General features: G+C 33.4%; 1 protein-coding gene across 6 annotated transcripts in view; it reads right to left on the reverse strand.

Annotated features, from left to right (window-relative positions):
- EPS8 (epidermal growth factor receptor pathway substrate 8) overlaps positions 1-21,319 on the reverse strand; it is a 155,921-nt gene that overhangs the window by 39,448 nt on the left and 95,154 nt on the right. For all 6 annotated transcript variants that reach the window (XM_036454561.2, XM_045587801.1, XM_045587799.1 and 3 more), the window contains 9 exons: positions 16,385-16,452; positions 14,552-14,713; positions 11,765-11,914; positions 8,827-8,909; positions 8,130-8,266; positions 5,057-5,130; positions 3,596-3,722; positions 1,453-1,541; positions 1,016-1,090 (listed from right to left, as the gene is read on the reverse strand). In XM_036454561.2, the coding sequence (XP_036310454.1) occupies positions 1,016-1,090; positions 1,453-1,541; positions 3,596-3,722; positions 5,057-5,130; positions 8,130-8,266; positions 8,827-8,909; positions 11,765-11,914; positions 14,552-14,713; positions 16,385-16,452 (965 nt within the window). The remainder of the gene's footprint in view (positions 1-1,015; positions 1,091-1,452; positions 1,542-3,595; positions 3,723-5,056; positions 5,131-8,129; positions 8,267-8,826; positions 8,910-11,764; positions 11,915-14,551; positions 14,714-16,384; positions 16,453-21,319) is intronic.

Here is a 21,319-nt window from a genome sequence, read left to right on the forward strand (position 1 = left end):
AGCAATCCTTTCCTTTTCTGCTGAAAACTTTCCAAAAATGTTAAAGGTTTTACAATCACCTAAAAGGACCAACAACGATTGTCTGCCTGTTAATTTGCTGACCTCCTCCCTTACTCTGTTCCAATTACAAAACCAATATATTCCGAGAACATGATTTGCATATTATCACCTATGAGCATTTATATTAGCTATTCTCTGCCTGCAATTTTCTTTCTGCAGAAATCCATGTGACTATTCCTTGCTTTGTTGGCTCAAATGACACTTTTCCAGTGAGTTGTTCCCTTAGCCAACCCTAATCAAAAATTGTAGCATGCACGCATACATGCACACACACAGGCACCTGAAATACTCCCTGTTCACCATCCTTGCTGTATTTTTTCACATAGCATTTACTTTTAGTGAGCTGTATTAGTTACAAATTTATTTAGGTTATGGTTTATTCTTCCATACTAAAATATAAGTTCTGAGAGGATAAAAATTTATGTCTGTGTTGTTCTTTATGAGCTACTAAGAATGTCAAACACATAGCAGGCTGTCAATTAGTATTTGTTAAATAAATAAACAAACAAAAAAACCCCAAATGATTGACTCAGAGACAGCTGAGGAAATAGAAGAAGACCTCAATGAAAAGAATCTGGGTCTTTGAATAACATCATTTGGAGAAAAGCCATCCATACAGTCCCAGACTCCTCATGCCTAGCCTATTGTGCGATAATGAGAAAAATTTCTATATTGCTCAAGTAATTTGTATCACACTAGTGTCTACTGAAACACTAGTTTCCAATAAACCTTGTTCTTTTCATTCACCTAGATCTGTCAGAGACAACAGTTTCCTCAGGTCTAAGAAAGTGAAATACATGGTTTCTAAGATTCTTTTAAACTCTCAAATTTCACATTCTCAATGTTTACACAGATGATGAGGTAATAAAGAAAAACTGTCTATATAACCTAACAGACACTTGGGGTTCAAAAACATACTAAGAATGATTACTTTCTTAAATTTATAAAATCTTACCATATGTAATGGAGTAAATAAAAAGTGAACCAAATCTGTAGCACTGGGATTCTGAATGTGGGACTTCAATTTGGCCTGTAAAATTAAGAGAATAGACAAACATATTAATTACTATGATGTAACTGACCAAAAGATGGACATGTGAAAATGACCCAGATGAAGAGTTCTTTATTACTAGATTCATTTTTAGTATATTAATTAGCATGGGTGAGTCAGATTAGGAAAATTTACTTTTAAAAAAAGGAGTCATTCTTTTTTGATCAAGTCTCTTAGATGATCATATTTTATTATCTGTTGTTCTAATTAAAGGCAAATAAAAACCCATATAAAAATCTACAAGAATAATTTTATCTCTTAATTTAATTAGGAACATCCTGACTAGACTTTGATCTCTTTTATTTATTTCTTTTAACTATAAATAAATAAATTTCACTTACTAGAAGGTTAAATCCATGTTTAAATTTTTGAAAACAGTCAATAAATTCATCGGGAGGTGGAGGTTTTGCCCGCAGAGTTAAAACACCCTCTAAAGAAATAAGTAGAAGGAGGAGTAGATGAGAGCAAATTGTCAAAACAAAACAAAACAAACAAAAAACAACACACAACCAAAACATAAAATGAAAAACAAATTTTTAAAGACCACATTTATGTCTGTAACATTTGATAATCACACCAGGTTATCATGCTACCTAGGTACCTACCAAATCTCATAGTCTGACTATAACAAAGTAAGATGACCCAACATTTGAAATGGATTCCTCTACGTTTAGCACCACCAAATCCTCATTTGATTCCACTAATTTTTACTGTAGCCCTTCTAAATGGCAGTCATTGTGCTCGTCATTGTGAAGACTATAAAAATGTATAACTTATAAGCCTTGCTCTTAAGGGCCTTAAAATGTAAAAGAAGACATGAATGAGATAAATAACAAAGATGTGCCAACTAAGTGCTATTAGGAAGACTCTGCAGCTGGTTGGGAGGCAGAGAAATGTATACCGAAGAGATGTTTCATGGGGAAAGCAGCTTTGAAGATGGGATTTGAAAGTTTTGTTCCAGACAGAATAAGCAAAAACACGGGGAAAAGGAAACTGAATGTATATGAAATAACAAACAATAAAGCAGAGAAACATGAGAATGGAAAAGTAGATCAGGTTAGATTGTCAATGACCTTGACTGCCAGGGTGAGTGAGGGGTGGACTTAAGCAACAGAACATGGACTTAACATGCGTTTTAGCAGAGAATGAAGTGACTATCCTAGTGCTTTAAGGCAACTATCCTCATAGAGTAAAACTAGAGATATGAAAACTGCTTAGAAAGCTGGGTAAAAATGATAACAGCTTGAAGCACATTCTGTTTATGAAAATGAAAAGGGAAAAAACTGGATAAAAGAAACACTGAAAAAATTAAGTTGATATTGGTTACCAACTACAGAATGGAGTCAAAGAGGAATCTGTGGTGTTGAATCTCAGTGATTAAGAGAATAGTATACCCTTCAAAGAATACAGGAGCACTAAGTGATTTGAGACACCAGGAAATAATAATACTGAATTTCAGAATATACAAGGTGGTTCAAAAGTAGGTTTATAGTTGTCAGTATAGGAAACAGAGATTATTCTTATTATTATTTATTAACCATTGTCTTATTTTCTATACAAATAACTGTAAACATACTTCTGACCCACCCTGTTTAGAGGTGAGGTACTTCCAGATATTCACATCTGGAAGACAAGTCTACAGCTCATGGTTACGATATAGATATGAGCTAGAGAAAGATCTGGAAGTCACAAGAAATGAAAGGGATACTTATTCACTATTTTTTTATATATTTGTTCCATAATTATAATTTTATATTATTCTGGCACTATTTTAAATAGCTTAACTACAGCATACTAAAAAACTATTTGTATGTTATTTGTATACGACCTGAATATACTATTTGGAGCTTTGTGATAAAAAAAAAAAATTTCAAACCATTGACACTTGTATCTGTTTTAATGAGAAAAGTTAATTCTTTTATTTAACAAAATAAAGAGGTTTTATATTTACAATAAAATAAATCCAAATATGGAAGAATAGAGCTATAACTTTGCTTAACAGGTATTAATTTTATAATCACTACAAACACACAGCCACTACCTGAACCCCAGTCTGTGACTTAAGTAAAGTACCCTAGAGTCTTTCTTTACTGTAGCTAACTTGGAACCAGTCTGGACCCTTTCCTGGGCTCATCTGCATCTCTGCCTAAAGCTCTGGTGCTCTCCCAGAACTAAAAGAGGGCCCTTGGTTCACTGTCAGTATAATTGTGCTGAGCTCTTCACAAAGGCAAAAACAGCCTCCTACGGAATTCTGATTGGACTTTAGAAGACAAAGAATATCTCTGTACATATACCAATGCCCCCCACCCCAATACATGCCCTCCCTCCCCAGAGTTTTGTGTCCATTGGGTGTACTTATAATATATGCATTTATACAAGTCCTTCGGTTGATCTCTTATCTTCCTCAGATCTATGTACAGAAATAATAATTTAATAAAAATAAAAAAACAAATAAAAAAAGAAGACAAAGAATATCAAACTTACCTCCTGGTCCTTTCCTTTTACCTTTCTTAGTTTTCTTCCTTTTAGAAAGCTCAGAAAATGCTTCAGCTGCTTTTTGGAGTTTTGTGATAAAAAATTCAATGTCATCCAAAATATGGTTTAAGATTTGCTGAAATTAAAAATTATAGAATTAAATATAAAATAAAACTATTTTTGCCTTGGCTATACATAGTCAGTAAAGAAAATTTGGGAAGTTATTAAAAAGAAAGAAACATTTCCTACATCCAAATTTCAAGTTTATCACTAATTCTAAGGATTGAACTAAATATGCCTGTGGCCAAAGTGTGACATTTATATTTTTTGTTAGCTTAATTTTACTCTATTTTCAATACCATGAAGAAAGCATTCACAATATCTATTCAGAACATTAATTATTTTCAATTACTCTAATTTTTTCCTAGTATTCTCCTACATAAAGTTAGGGGAAAATAATTCTAAGAAATATTTTGTTACACATGCACTGAGCATTTTTGTTTTTCTAATAAGTGTCTCAATAAAGCACCAAGAATATTACTTCATGGAATTAAAGGTATATAAAATGTGATAACCTAAGAAAGACATAATCTACAATTATAAGCATTAAAATGAGTTTCTACATTGTGAAATAAAATTCATAATGAACTATGCTTTCAGGGCTCATTAAATCAATTTTGATTATCATATATAGTATAAATTTTAGTTGACTTTCTCTAGTTTGTGTAAAACTTGACATTCTTCTAATTCAAGACTAGACACTGGTATTAAATGAACTTTTTAGTACAATTAGTAATAGTGCAATGTAAAAATTAAATTCCAAACATCAAGTTCCTATTTGTTTCCAAACTGAACATGAGTGTAGTATAAAAAGTAATTATATTGACATCATATTTTATGATTATACCACAGGGCACTGTCATTCTGCAAGTAAATTATTATCGAGAAATAAATATAGCCTTATCCTTTATAAGAAATTAATACTGATGTATCTACTCTTAAAATGTCATTTAACTTTTATCTTTCAGGCATTATAAAATAAAGGATAAAGGATAATAAGACATATTCAGGATATGTCTTATTATCCTTTATTTTTCAATAAAGGATAATAAGACATATTAAAAATACTTCAATTATAAATTACAAACTATGAAAAAACAAAAACACCTCAAATCGATCATTCCATTTAAATTCCTTTGTAAGCTAGTTAATATGTTAGATTTACAATAAAATAAATTGTAAATATTTTATTCTGTCACTAATTAATGATTTGCATAAAATCTTCTAAATATTGCCAAAAAGGCAAAAAAAAAAAAATAGTTGAGAAAAAAAATTCAAAGGGCACAGCTACCAGTAGAAAGAGAAAATACAGTTTCCACAAAATGTCTTTATCGAATCAACTTCATTTTCCTCGCAAATATTTCTCCTCTTTTAAAACAAAGGCAGGGGTCTAAGATGATGCTTGCTTACCACATCTCGGTCAATTCGGGCCGCCATCATCTCAGGTGTTTCTTCATGCCCGTGATACTGCCTTAGCTTCTCAACTAGAGAAAGGAGAATCATAACCCTTTCAACCGGCTGCTTAAGTAATACCATATAGGCAATTAGACATTGGCTAGAAAATGGACTAGATCCAAAATCAAAACTCCGCTCGTCATGTACACGGGCACCTCTGCCACAACAGAAGCACTTGGGCAGAGCTGAAGCACTTGCTTTCAACCTTTATGTTGATTTTACCTTGTAATTTCCCCGCTAGTCTCCCTCTTCCCTGTTATCAACTGCCTATGAAATCAACCCTAATTCAGCATCCTAGAATTCCCACCCAAGAAATATAAACCCACATTTAAGCACCTATGTCATAAATAATGGTCAATTAATTCTAATGCAATGGAGCTTGTAATTTTCATATAAATTCTAACATTGTGATTTCAATAAGCTTTGGGGGTTCTGAGGGTAAAGTATTTTTTTAAATTATTATTTTCACTAAACTTAAAACCCACAATGTTGGGCTCATTAATTTTAAGCTATGTGCTTTAAAAGTATAAATACCTATAGAAAGTTTCAAATTAAAGAGTAAATTTCTTAAAAGCATTCACACTGTTAAGTTAGTTCATTTGGCTAAAGTATGATATTAATCATAAGGTTATTATCATGAACTCATTCCTGATATGACTAGGTTAAAACTACCACTGACACAGATACTTATACAAATATTTCACAGTATTTGAAATGGAAAATAAAAAAGTATGAATGAAACAGGAAAAATGTATCATCACCAATGGAAATACAACTCTTGATATATCATTGTGACTCATGATGTTTGATGGAGAGCTACAAAAAATATTGGAAATCTGATACTGCTGTCTCTTTTAGGCCTAACTTTTACTATAAATGGAATACTCATTAAAAAAGAAAAAGGAAGAAGAAATCCCTTAATCTTATGAAACATAATTTGTGGCTATTAAGTAGCTTAAGATAATGAGAATTTATATGTATAAAATCTTGCCAGTGAACTGCTATTCTACCTGTGGGTAGCTACTATCTTCCTATAGCATATACTACAGAAAACAGCACATTGTACTTGAAATAAAGCTATGAGGAACTCCGGATAAGTGAGATGGGAGGCTGAGATAAGGGGAGATGTAGTATTTCTCAGACTTTTTCAGGGTCTGTGGCAACCCCACTGCCACTGTCTCTCTATTCTACAAAGATTACTTCTGGCAGTCACGGGTAGAGCTATCTCAAGGATTCAAAGGAATTTTTCAAATTGAGTCAACCAGAGCCTTCAGAGGGAACAGAAAGATATCCTTTTAGGGGTCATTCCAACTAAAAACTGGCTGGTCTTGCTCAGTGGTTGAGCACGAACCTATGAACCAGGAGGTCGAGGTTCAATTCCCATCAAGGACACATGCCTGGGTTACAGCTAGATCCCCAGTAGGGGGTGTGCAGGAAGCAGCCAATCAATAATTCTCATCATTGACGCTTCTATCTCTCCCTCTCCTTTACTCTCTGAAATCAATAAAAATATATTTAAAAAACAAAAAAACTGGCCTGAATCCAAACAGAAACTCACATAAGTATATGTTCTGCTTAGCCTAGTAGTAAATTAGTTCTGTAAACCTGATCTTATATAGATGAAGTTGCCTAGAGTAATTTAGACAAAACTAATGAGCCCAGGAACTCCCGCGGTTAAATTTTCTTTTTGTTATAAATTAGGTTTTTACAGATGTTTTTGCAGGTTTATTCTTCCATGAAAACAATAGCAACAATCAAAATATCATAAATACACAAAAAACAGAAAACTATAAACTCCTATTTTTTTAATATATATATTTTTATTAATTTCAGAGAGGAAGGGAGAGGGAGAGAAAGAGAGAAACATCAATGATGAGAAAGAATCATTGAACAGCTGCCTCTTACATGCCCCACATTGGGGATTGAGCCGGTAGCCAGGCCATGTGCTCTGACTGGAAATCAATAAATTTCTAGTGTGTGTGTGTGTGTGTGTGTGTGTGTGTGTCTAAGGAACAAATGACCAGTCGCTATGACATGCATTGACCACCAGGGGCCAGGCTGAGGGACCCACCCATGCACGAATTCGTGCACCGGGCCTCTAGTGGTGATAATAATAACTCATGGGTTGCTGTAAGTCTGATAGCAGATAATGTCATTAACAGTAGCTCGTTTGGTATAGTAAGCATAATTTGTGGTGGTTCTCTTTTTTACCAAGTTGAGATCATTTTATTTTCTGAAATGCTTTCCACTTCATTTAGATTTCTCTTCTCCTTAAAGTCATTTTTAGAGGTTTACACATAATCCCATTTACCAAATAGATGAAAGAAAGAAATTTTCAAAGCATCCATTTTTCAAAAATAAAGTAACAGAATTATTGCTTATTTTAACTTTATAACAGTTTCTATTTTTAGGAATTACATAAACTTCTATTAATTCATTTTTGTCTGTAAGACTGTGCATTAAAAAAATTAGTTAGGATGCCCAGATGGTGTGGCTCTGTGGTTGAGCATCGACTTCTGAACCAGGAGGTCAGGGTTTGATTCCTGGTAAGGCACATGCCCGCGTTTCAGGCTCAGTCCCCAGTAGTGAGCTTGCAGGAAGCAGCTGATCAATGATTCTCTCTCATCACTGATGTTCCTATCTCTCCCACTTTCTAAAATCAATAAAAACATATTATAAAATAAAATAAAATAAAATAAAATAAAATAAAATAAAATACACCTCATAGTCTCTTGTTTGGTATATACTCTATGACCATCCTTTTAATTGTTAGTAGAGTCAAACTTCCCACCTTTGATTGCATTAAAAATACTGTAATCCTAACACCTTATTTATTAAATGACTGGTCTGAATTCTCACGTACAATAATCTTATAGTGTTCAAGCTTAACATTCTTTTATCTAAGATTTAAATTTTTAAAACTGATCTCAAGCTTCAGCTCATAAATTAACCGCAGATTTTGAAAGCAAGAATTATGTCACAATCCCATGTAAATGTTCATTAAGTATCAATTCCTAGAAATACTCACAATCCCCTTGGTCAGCTGCCCAGGCGGACCAGGCTGCCACCCGACTTCTAACATCCACCTGGGTAACAGTCCCAGGGGGCACCGGGGCAGGAGCTCTGGGTGGAGGCGGTATACCAGGGTCTGCCTTGGAAATCATCCTAAAACGGAGAAAACAAATTAAATTTTTACCAACTCTATTTCTATGACATCAATTCTCTCAGTGGATGGTCTTAGTTCTCTAACCTCAAGAAGACTATGTCAAGCAGCAGAACAGTAAGGATTTCCTAACTCTTTCTTATTACATAAATTTGTAAACATATGGGGGGGGGGGAAATATTCAGAAAACTAGGTTCAACTTTTTAAAATTCAGCTGAAAATTAGGTTTGACCTTTTTCTGGTCTCCTGTGATTTGGAAAGGCTGTGGACTAACTGTAGTCCTAATACCTATTTGGACTCCCTTAAGCCACCTTCCCCAAAATGCCACTCATCTTTCATGGCTCTAGGACAACACAGGTGGCAGAAGCCACATCAGAGACAGACTGGGAACATAGACAGAAACTGCTCACATGCAACAAACGTGGGAGGCAAAGGGGTTGAGATTACAGATTGTAATCTGTAAACTCTACCTTCATTGAAAGTAATTCTTATAAATCTTTAGAGGAAAAAAAGACTTAAAGACAAATCAATTCTAACCCTTAATTCCTGTTACTGTTTTTACCTCAGGGCATCAGGCCGCCTCTTCTGCTTCCCTCCTTTGCTGTCGCTGATTGCACTTTCAATATCTTCAGTAATTAGGTTTGCCTGCAATGAAAGACAAGTTACCTCAGAGGTTATAGATGTTCTTTTCTTGATATGCAGGTTAAAACAGAAAAAGAAGTTATGTTCTCTGCCTGAATCAATGAGTATCTTGATGCAAAATAAAAGTGGGTGTTATTTTTTTTAATCTGCTTTCAAAGCACATGCTTCCTTTTGATGGTGAACTTTATAATGACAAGAGCTAAAAACTGAAGGAATTTTAAAATAGTGTTTAAAATTTTTAAATATTGATTCCTTTAGTTTAAAAACAACTATCCTTGCATGACAAATAGAAAAAGAATTTGCCTATGCAAAAAGTATAATCATATGCTAAAAATGTAACTAGGTAGCCCTAGCTGCTTTGGCTCAGTGGATAGAGCATCAGCCCATGGACTGAGGGGTCCTCGGTTTGATTCCAATCTAGGGCATATACCTCGGTTACAGGCTCCATCCTCAGTCCTTGTCTGGACCCCATGCAGGAGGCAACAAATCAATGTGTCTCACATCAATGTTTCTCTTTTCTCTATCTCTCCCCCTCTCTTCCACTCTTTCTAAAAATCAATGGAAAAATATCCTTGGGTAAGGACTAACAAAAAATAACAAAAAGGGAAGTATAACTAGGTAAACATCTTGCTGAGAAGAAATGAAGGTGTTAGAAGCAAATATATGTATGAAGTTCCTTCCTTTCTCATCCTCAGTATCCACTGGGCACCCATCCACCCACTGGGACAGATCACTCTGTCCCAGCAGAGCTGCTCTTAGTGTAGAGCAAAGCCACTATAATCACAGATGACCCCAATACTAGGTTATATCCTTTTTGATAACCACTTTTTTATCTTTTGAGGTAGAAATTAACATTCTCTAAACAATTAACTTATTTGATTCCGTTTTCTTGGGAATTAATATGAGATTAGCTGTAAAGAAGTTTATTTTGTCTGATTGTGATGTTTATTTATAGCCAATGATTATTATTGTGTATTAGACTCTTGCTGGGGTGTATCCATCTTCTATTTTTCTTCCTTGTTTTTCTCTATAATTATGTATGTTTTTCTCAAATATGTATATAGAAAATATTCTTTTGCCATTAGCACGGGTGATCATAAAATTATAGAGCTAACAGGATACTTAAAGATTATCTAATCTGTTCTTCTTGCTTTATAATTAAGGAAACTAAAGAATACTCCTTTGATGGTGTGGTCAAGGTCACATTGCTACTCAATAGTTAAATGAGAGTGCTAAAGCAACCCAGTCCAGTGTCATTTTCGGAAGAACATCCTACTTTCAGGAAGATACTACAAACACGATGCCAAAGGCTTTCTGTTATGTGGGAGATTAAAACTGAAGATGCCTAGAAACCTGAATTTCTCATATGGGGTGATTTCTAAGAATAATTTTACTACAGATGTGGGCAGGAACATTATAAAAGTTCCATAACAAAGAAAGTTTAAAGTTCAAAAGTGATATTGCAAGGTGATCCATATAAAAAAAAACACATCATATTTCATTGTATTAATATTTTCAAGAGTGCCAGAGGAAAAAATCTCATATGTTGAATATGGCACCAGTGAGTAAATGCATTTAGCTACAGAGTGGTACTTGAGCTTATAATTAGGACACACAGTGTTCAGCACATAGTTTCAAACCCATCAATACTACATCCCTATCAAATAAAGAAAGCCCTTTATTCTCAAAAGTGAAATCCAGAAACATTAGTGAAATCCAACACAATAACTCAGTTTCCAGAGGGATTCCTGGAACAATGAGGCAAACACCAGATGTAAAATGTCTTTTAGGTTAGTCCTCTGCTTTTAAAATGTTTAAATTAATTTTCACTAGATTTTCAAAGCTAAATAGTCACTTTAATACTTACTGATTTAAATCCAACCTTGCAGAATTTTTAATATATTTTATGACTTTCCAAAGGCACTATACAAAAATCTGATAAAATATTTTGTATAGAAATTACCTAAATACCACAGTTCTTTTAAGGTAAGATTTTTAGAAAGTCATCCATGACATCAACTGAAATAGGAATAAAATTATAAAATATACTGCTTCCAGTCAACCTTAATTTATCAATGTCATTATATTTTAATGTCAAAGAAGTAGAGAAAATATCAAGTGTCACTTTATGCCAATCTCTCAGCATTTCTCTATCAGATCAAAATTACCTTATATTTTATAACATAGTGATGCGTCACTACTTTGGAAAAGTACCAATCAATTCAACCCAAAATGATTTCCCTTTTAGAGAAATCAATTCATGAAATAAAGATATTTAAAGCTCAGGATAGCTTTTAATGTCCAATAGATCTCACAAATTATAATTGTTTGAAAAGTACAGTGCACTGTGAAATACAAATCTTCAGGATATAGTTTGCTATTACTGATAACTACACTCAACTATTTTCACATTACCACTAGGGATTACAAATCTTGAGCAATTATTCAAATCACACAATTAAATAGGAAACTTTAAATCAATATCCTGGAAAACAACTTGTAATAATCCATGCTTTGTGGTTGGTGTTTAATAAAACAATACTGTGTGATTATTTATTGCCCATAAAGCATGATTTCTGTACAATCAATGTTTAATTATAAGTCCATGTCATTCAATGAAGAATTTAATATATTATCTATAGTTTTTAATAAATAGACTGCATCTTATTTTTTTAAAATATCATTCTATCTCCTATTTATTTACCTGGGAACCATAAGGAAGACACTAAGGAATTGTTTTCCTTACAAAATTATAAGAAACTAAATATCTAGTACCCCAAGCCACTTGGTTAAAGTATATAACTCAAAAGCTGTCTGAACATCTGCGTAAAGGGAAAGAAAGTTCACAGTTCCTTTACCTTAATCTCATCACACTGGAAAAGATGAAGATCCGGCTTGTTCTGAGTTGGCTCTTTGCACACCAAAGCAAGAATTGAGTCATAGTTACAGGAGTGCATTACAGCTTGGCAGTGCTGGATTGTACTTAAAGGAAAATTCTCCAATTCATTCTATAAAGCAAAAATTGAATTTGCCTTAACTTTTTACTGTATATATAAAAATCTATTGTATATATAAAATCTAGGCATTTACAGATAATTTTTGCAGTGAACAAATCATATTGACTGAATATAAGTAAACACTTGTAGATATGAAGGATGAGTAGGTTAGGCCGAGCTGGATAATGGGTGGGCGAAAGAGCAACAAAAATGGAGATATTCAGTAGAGAAATGCAGCTATGCTCTTAATAAACAGAATATTGAATTTAGCATTCCTAATCTCAGATTATAAGGTAGAGATTGTACCTTTAACAGGAGAAATAAAAGTAAACTGAGGGCTCTTCCCAAAAATAATTCACCATCTCACATGGTATTCTTTTCCCTCTGACTATGTAATGTCAGAATATTTTTTAACTTGAACACTTTATAGTCAGACATACAAATATGCATACATACATACATAAATAAATATATACACACATATATACATATAAATGTTAGGTTAAGTATAATATATCATTTGTATATTTTCAGTGAATATCTCAAATGCAAAAACTCAGATATAAATAGAATCCAGAAAAAATATAAAACAGAATCAGAAGGATCTCTGTAAGAAATACATTCTGCAAAATAATTAAAGCATTTGGTGTATAAGAGTGAATATTCTGTAAAATTTAAAGAATCATGCAAATAAAATATAAACACATTAAATAATTTCAGTACTTCTTAAAATAAATGAATTTTCTGCTCACAATTAGAATCCTATACTTAATGAGATACAGTGGTGCCTCGCATAAAGAACGCCTCGCACAGCGAACGCTGCACACAACGAACTTCATTTCATGATTCATACAACGAACTTCGTTTCACACAACGAAGTCGCCCGAGCTTCCACGATCGCTGCTGATGTATTGCATCCTTCCGCGCAGGCACTGCAGGCAGTCGTTAGTCACTGCGCTTAACTTAAGCACGTATCGCGGCAATCGTTCTTCATTACGAATTAAATCACGCACGTATCACGGCAGTCGTCCTTTTAAGTTAAACTCAATATTTTTTTTATATCATGGCTTCTAAAAAAAGCAGGAAGGTGATTTCTATTGAAATGAAACAGGACAATGCTCAAAGGGAAGCGTCATCTGATAACGAGGAGCAACAATCAAACAATTAACCAATCCCAACTGCTGACATCAAGAACATCCTGGTCAAATGGAAAGCAGTTCAGGAGTTTACCAATGCCCACTATCCGGATTCAGCTGAAGCAAACAGGATCAACCATCTTTACTCCGATACTCTTGTCCGTTATTTCCGGCAGATGTTGGAGAAAGGAGAAAAACAAACGACTTTGGACAGGTTTTTCATGAAACCATCGGCCAAAAAGCAGAAAATGGATGAAGATGTGCAAGATTCGGTAGACTCTACTTAGTCTGTCTTAAAATTAAAAAAATGTGTTTTGTTTTTTTTTAAATTATGTTTTTAGATGTATCTAAATAAAAATAATAACAAAAAATTTATCTTTTTTTATGTCATCTTAGCATATTTTATGCTACAGAACGAATTATTTTTTTTAACATGTATTGTTATGGGAAAACACGTTTCACATAACGAACTTTTCGCATAACAAACTTGCTCCTGGAACGAATTAAGTTCGTTGTGTGAGGCACCACTGTATTTAAGGTGATTATCCTGACACTAATGGCTTTACACAAATTGTGAGTGGTGTCAGGATATAATTGATGAGAGAAATCATGGTGTGTGTTGTTTTTACATAAAATACAATATCCCTGATAACTAGAACACACACATACACACACAAAAAGCAAACCTTTTTTTATGGATGCCCATAGATAAACATCACACCATAAATTTATGCTAAATCCTAATCCAAAATCCAGCAAATGTGAAAGAAATGCAGGTCCCATTGAAATAGAATGTAAAGTCTAAGCCATACTAGAAAGATAATACATGCTCTTTCTTTCCTGAATGAAACTAAATAATATCCTTTCTCTATAATTACTTGAAACCACGAGGATCAGAGAAGCCCTCGGTAGCTCTTCTCTACAGTATACAATGGGTGAGATGAAAGAGCACATTTTACCCCCACTTCTATCAGAATATTCTAATGTGATCACAACAGTTATTTTCATTATCTTAGAAGCTCAAATGTCATTAGATGACAGGGCTCAGAAAAGTCCTCTTTTAAAAGCTCCAGCTTCTTACCTGCCAGTGCTTGTGTAAAAAAGGTGCCTCCTGTGGATCTGATGAAAAGTTGTTACACTCGCAACCTTTTCATCCCAATTCACTCATTCACCAGCATGTAGTTAAGCCTAACATGTAATTAATCTATGCCATAAAGTATTATGCCCCACTGGGGCCTTATTTTAGATTGTGTATTTTTTCCTCCTTTCTTTTATCTTATCATTTGTGATTTAAAGAAAAAAAAGAAAAAAAAGAGTACACCTCTTACTCTAGTTTAAAAAACTGATTTTGCATAAATAATGCACATATAGCATTTTTTTTTTAAATCATTAACAAATGTATTTTATTTGGTCAAACTTTCACACAATTTTGCAAACAATCTGACCTAATTGTAAGCATAAATATTTGTACAATTTTCTTTAAAATAAAACAGTATAAACATTACAAACTTGCCTTTGATTCTAAATCAATCAGGCTCACAGCTCTGTCATCCACTTGAAGAATCATATCTTGAGTCCACACTTTGCCCTTGGCATCGAGCAATTTCAGCTTCCTTATCCCATCATCAACAGTTATCATAGCATCTTTCCGATCCAGAACAAAGGTAGTCAAGTGCTTATCATTGGCAAAAAGAAAAAATATTTGTAACACACACACACAGTTTCTTAGTACACATTTTCCTAAAGAGAGCAAAGTTAACCTGATTGAAGTCAACTAGCAAAGAGGTGAGGGACAAACTAATTACTCAAGAACTTCATGGTTATTTTACTAAGATAATAAAGTCAAACATGTTTGGAAGAATAGAGGAAATGATGCCTTGAATCATTAAATAGCTAAATCTGTTTAATATTGAGCAATGTGAAGCTACATAAACATGTCATAGAAACAAATTCTAAACAGCCTAAATAACACTATCTTAAAATCACCTCGCCCATTTTATTCCATGTTGTTATCTGAATGCTGGACAGTGTGCAAGCTGCACGGCAGCTTGAAAACTATACATACATAACTGAGAACAGCAACAGCAATACTAGACTGTAACGATGGTCAAACTTTCATCCTACTAAAACCACTTAATTAAACAAGGTTGAAATAGGCAGAAAGTTAAAAATAAGAGCAATTTAAAAATCACTTCCCCCTTATACACTATTGGTGGGATTATAAATTGGTGTGGCCACTATGTAAAACAGTAGGGAGGTTCCTCAAAATTAAGAATGGAATTACCTATGATCTAGATCTTCTACTTTTGGGTATTCACCTGAAGCTATAAAAACACTAATTCAAAAAGATATATGTACTCCTATGTGTACTACAGCCAAAATTTACAATAGTCAAAATATGGAAATAACCAGTGAACATAGACAGATGAATAAATAAAGGAGATGTGAGATATACATTTACATATAGATATACATAGAATGTATGTGTGTATACATATACATACCACGCGCGCGCGCACGCACACACACACACGATCAATACTACTTCACCATAAAAGAAGTTGAAATACTGCCACTGCGACATCATGGATGGACCTTGAGAGTATTGTGCTCAGTGAAATTAGTCAGCCAGAAAAGGACAAAATGGTATATAGAATGTACAACAAAAAAGAAACAAACAAAACAAAACAAGAACAAACTCACAGATACGGACAACAGATTGGTGGTTACAAGAGGCCAGGAGGTAGGAGGAGGGTGAAATGTATGGTGCCAAAGGGAAGCTAGACTTTTGGTGGTGAGTCCAATGTAGTGTATAGAGATGTCAGATTATAATGCTGTACACCTGAAACTTGTATTATTAACCAATGTTATCTCAACTTAAAAAAAATAAAATTTACTTCCCTACTTAAATATTCTGTACTATATGCAAATGACACCTAGATTCTAATTAAGAGCAATTATCTTCCAAGATAACAGAGGAAAAACAAAAAACAAAAAACACTGCTTAAGTAGATCTAGTAATGACTTGTGATTAAAAATAAAAATAAAATTATCAAAGGCTTAATTCTAAGAAAATTATCTAATATAAAATAGAAGTCTTTGTCCTGTCTTTAACAGAAATTGGGCTGACAGTGGTGAATAGCAGTTTTAGTTTATTCTATATGAAAATAGACACCAGACTAACAAAATACTTTTACACTTAATATCTATTTTCCAAAAATCTAAAAAAAAAAAAGTCATCATAATATAGGATACATCACATAAATAAAATAAAACACAATTTTATTGGTAGTAAAAACACTTAAAGGTTCATTCTAAATTTTAGCAAATGTCAAAAGCATCTTACTTCAACACGGTATTGGGATATATCTGATACACTGCTGATACTGTCACGTGCATAATTCTTCCTTTGTTCTGAAAGAGAAGTTTAAAAGATGTTATTTACCCACTAAGGCTGAAGTTCATATGTCAGTATCTTGTAGCCATCTCTAAAACCAGTCTATCTCACATATAAATACAGTAGTTGACAAGTCACCATTGGGTCTTATCTCTGAAAAAACTCATACTTCACATTAATTGAAAAAGCTACCAGCAAGTTTAAATGAAATGCATGAGCAATTTTGCCCTATATAGATTTTCACAATACCAAAGATTAACAAGATTATTAAGATTGTAAAAACATAAGTTATTTTGTCTAAAGGTTTTATTGATCAGGGACCTACTATTTGAGAAAAGGATGAAAAATGGTTTGTAAATTTTATCTGTTAGTACACTGAGAACAAAAGAGAACTATAAATACTGTCATAGATACTGTATTATATGAGTTAGACTATTAAAGTAATATGCACTGCAAAAAACATCTCCTTTCACAATATCCAAACTATGGAGAGTGTTAGAGGAGATTCAAAACATAATCCGATCATACTGATTAACAATTTTCACACATCCACAGACACAAAGTGATACTTAAGACTTGTAGATATAAGCTGTTAGAGAAAATAAGAAGTCAGGTAGAAAATTACTGTATCAACTATTTTAAAAACAAAAATAAAACTTTACTTTTCTTTTATAAAATGCTGCAAAACCAAAATAAAATATAAAATAAGTGGAGGCAATATTTTGCATTTGTGACTTTCCAATCAAGGAAGTTGCTTATTTGTAAATTCAAAGTTGCCTATTTCTTCTAAAGCATGATGCTATGATTTAAAAAATAACAAAAACAATTCTAAATGGGAACCAGATTTGTGATTCTAGTCTTGGCTCTGTCACGAAGTAGGGGACTAAACTTGGACAAGACACTTAACTCTGGGGCTCAGCACCCTTATTTTAAAACAAAAGGGTTAAACAAGACCAAACCACAATACTCCTCCAGTATTAAACTTATCATACACATACATACATACATACACACACACACACACACACACACACACACACACACACACTCCTTAGCTTTCCTAATAACCAAATTTTTTGGAATATAAACATGTTTATTTCAGTTACTATAGAAACCTTTAGCTCTTCCTACAATAGAAGTTGAAAGTTCTGCTAAACATAAAAGCAAATCAAATACAAAAATATAAAGCACATATATAAACTTAAATATAATATATAAGTATTATATTCCATGGTAACTTGTGGATTTAAGAACTTCAATAAATTCTTGTTTCCTAATGCATATAAAACTAATTATCTTTTCATTTATATTTGCCTTAAAACTGAAATGAAAATATACATATGCCTTATAGGACATCACTAATATTATTCCAATATATTCTATTTTTGCTTTTGCAGCATTAAAGTTACTTAATAAAAACACACACACACTACAAAACACAGTATCTGCTACCTTTCTTTTTTTGTTTGGCTGATGACCTGAAGAAGTATGATCCATCTGGTCCTAACAAAGTAATGTGATCGAAAAGAAAGATCTGGTTTCACCTTAAATTTTCTATTTCGATATGACAAAACATAAACCTTCACTTACATGACTATATTCTACATATTTTTAAAAGTGAACAAATATGATTTTTCTGATTGTTAGTTAAAGATTAATCAATGTGAGATATTAACAAATAGATAAAAGTTGGAGAAAACATTATAACTTTTGAAATAGAATAGGTAACTGAAGGACATATCTAAGAAAAGAACTTCTAGAAATAATCACTATTTCAGAATCACTGGCTCATCATCTTCAAAGACAACTGTGTATGGCAGACTCAAAACATGAAGGCAATCCTATTTCCTTTGCTGTAACCTAAGCACAGGAAAAGCAATGGCAATGACTGCCATGGTATCAGGTTATGATATGGTAACCCTAGGATGCTCATTACATGATAGGCAAACAGTTTAAGGTAAAAATTCTGTATTTTTTGTAATTAAGTATTCTTATTATGAAGTAGTAAAATTTGTTTCCCCAAATTTTCTAACACAAAGTTTCTCAGTCTCACAGAAACATACTTTACAGAAATAGAAAACTGACTACCTAGCAGCATTTGTAAATAGTATGATGTTAACTGAACATTCTGATTGTTTAGACAATGTTTCCCAAAGTGTGGTACGCATACCCCCAGGGGTACGGGAAGAGTTTGGTGGGGGTACGCGTTGCATCGGAGTTTGGTGGGGATATGCACTGCACCGTGCTTAGCTGCGCCTAATTCTACGTTCTCATGAGTACGAGGGGTACTCAGCGTTATGAAAATTATAGAAGGGGTACACATATGTCAAAAGTTTGGGAAACACTGGTCTAGAAGATACGGTGCCATTTCCAATATTTCACATTAAGAAACCAATTTAGGAATTTAAAAGCTGTCCTCTCTCTGACATCATACAATAAATAAGATGTACAAGTTATGAGAAAAATACCCCCAAAATGTAGAAATGCCATTAAATAGATTTATAAATAAGTAGCTTCAATGATTTAAGTCAATGAATAAATGGTTAGCATTCACATTTTAATGGAAAATTTTTGAAAGAAGGCTTTGAAAGACAATTACATTTCTTTTTTATGAGAATCATCTGTACTCTGAAGTACAGTTGTAAATAGTAATTATGCTCCTAAGCTGAATATCCACCAAAGGCCTTAAAAGTGTGAAAATCCTAAATTAAGCCTCAATGATAACTCAAGATAAAGAATCCAATGACGTCCACCACTTTAACAAAGATTCTCAACCCTGGCTTCACATTAAAATAAACTTTAAAAAATACTGCTGAGAGCCCACTGTCTAGTGTTCTCAATGAAATTGGCCTGGGGTGCAGTGTGGGCACTGGGATTTATAAAAGCCCAGGCAATTTTTATGTGAAGCCAAGGGTGAAAAACCATTGCTTCAGAATCTGTGCAAATGCCAATTCATCTACTCTATCTTATTTCTTTAAAGTGAAAGGCTGTCTTTCCAAATTAACAATGTAAATCATAGTCAAGTAGTGTGTTAAATAATATCAATGAATCTGGCAGCAGAGTTTTGGCTTTCTAGTGTTATAAGCTGCTCAACTTCTAGTCTAAGACCAAGCCTCAGTCTCTGTCGCTTTCTGAATCAATTAGTACCGGAATAAACTTCACTTGATCGTAATATCCCTGGTTGTGCTTCACTAGTTTTCCCAATAGCTTTTATCCAGTGGACCAGAATATACAAACCCAAAGACATGATATTGGGTGAATTGAGTAATCAAGGATGAAAATTCTTTACATACCATTTTAACATTACTGAACTGATATGCTGCAATAAAAATTGATATTCAACTTCCAGATCAGGAACATTAAATTAGCTTTCAATGGACTGTAGGTGATTATGACATATGTCAATGTAGGCTCATCAACTGTAATAAATGTACCAGTCTGGTGGGGAATGTTGAAAGTGGAGGAGGTTATTTATATGCAAACTCTCCGCACCTTTCCCTCAATTTTGTTGTGAAACCTAAAACTGCTCTAAAAAATAGTCTTACTAAAAAATCAGATTTCATTTAACTTTTCAATTAGTACAATGATAACAATATGCAGTGCTCAGTACTCCGACCTAATAACTTTAGGCTGTATTGTTAGGGTGGGGGGCAAAATAGGTTTACAGTTGTATGTGAATCACAAAGTTTATTCTTGTAATATTGTTCATTAATTATTGTATTATTTTCCTTATGAATAACTGTAAACCTCCTTTTGCCCTGTATTTTTCTCTGGAAAAAAAAAAAAAAAACCTACAAAGAATTGCTTACAAAGTAAGGATTTGGAAATTAAAAAGAGGAAAAATTAATATAAAAGCAGCTGCTGAGTATTTTTCTCTTTAAATAAGACAAGAAACTACAGCTCATATTACATTGCATTAAAAGACTCTCAACCACCAGTGAAGGAGAATTCCTTTGCTGCTATCTTAGTGTATCATTTCCATCAGGGGAGGCATTGAATGGGAGTAAGGAGTATGAGTAGCAAGGACAAGCTCTCACTATCCGGGCAACTATCTTCACTGACTGACAAATCAGTATCTGAACCAAGACACTGCTGTGAGAAACAAGCAAGGTCAACTTACAAAGTCACATTATTTAAGAATTTTACTTGCCTGCTCAGCAAACTGTTAAAAGAGCTTATCCCATGAGGAGAAAAGAAGCTTCAAGATGTTCAGATACGTGGGGGGAACTGCCAGCTATCCTTGTGAGTCACATGCCCTGGCACCCTCTGTGAGCTGGGTGTTGACTCTACCATTGCCCAACTTCCTGGGAATAAAGAATCCTGGGCCATTTTCTTCTTAAGATTATTTTTTGGTTGAAAAATGTATTTAAATATTTTCTCCATGTAAAATAATTAAAATGTATAGTTGTAAATAATAAGGATGGAGAAGAGAGAAATGGATTTTAACTCTTCAGTGCCACTTAAATGTGTAAGAGGTCTTCTGTGCTTCAGTTCTGACAATTAAATAGACTGTCTCTAAACCAAGCTCAGGAGAATGAGAGGGACAGAAAGAGAAAGTCGATATCTGTTAGTTAAAGTGATATAATCAGAAATTTTACTGAAAACAGAGAGGCAAACATTGTAAAAATACAGTGAAGTTTGTAGTCAAGTCAATTACACAAAAACTGTGCAGTTCATAGGTTACACAACTCAAGTCTGTGAGACTTGAGTTTTCTGGAGATAGGATGAGTATGACTTTAAACAGCAGATTACTTATGGTAAATGGTCATTTTCCGAATTCAGCAATTCTAATTTAAAGGGAAGTTACTTTTCTAGGAAGTTCAGTTATTCAGAACATTAAATAATTCCTCTGAATATCATATGTGTCACAATGTCTACACATTA

The sequence above is a fragment of the Pipistrellus kuhlii genome, unplaced genomic scaffold (genome assembly GCF_014108245.1).
Source record: "Pipistrellus kuhlii isolate mPipKuh1 unplaced genomic scaffold, mPipKuh1.p scaffold_m20_p_3, whole genome shotgun sequence".
Lineage (NCBI taxonomy): Eukaryota > Metazoa > Chordata > Mammalia > Chiroptera > Vespertilionidae > Pipistrellus > Pipistrellus kuhlii.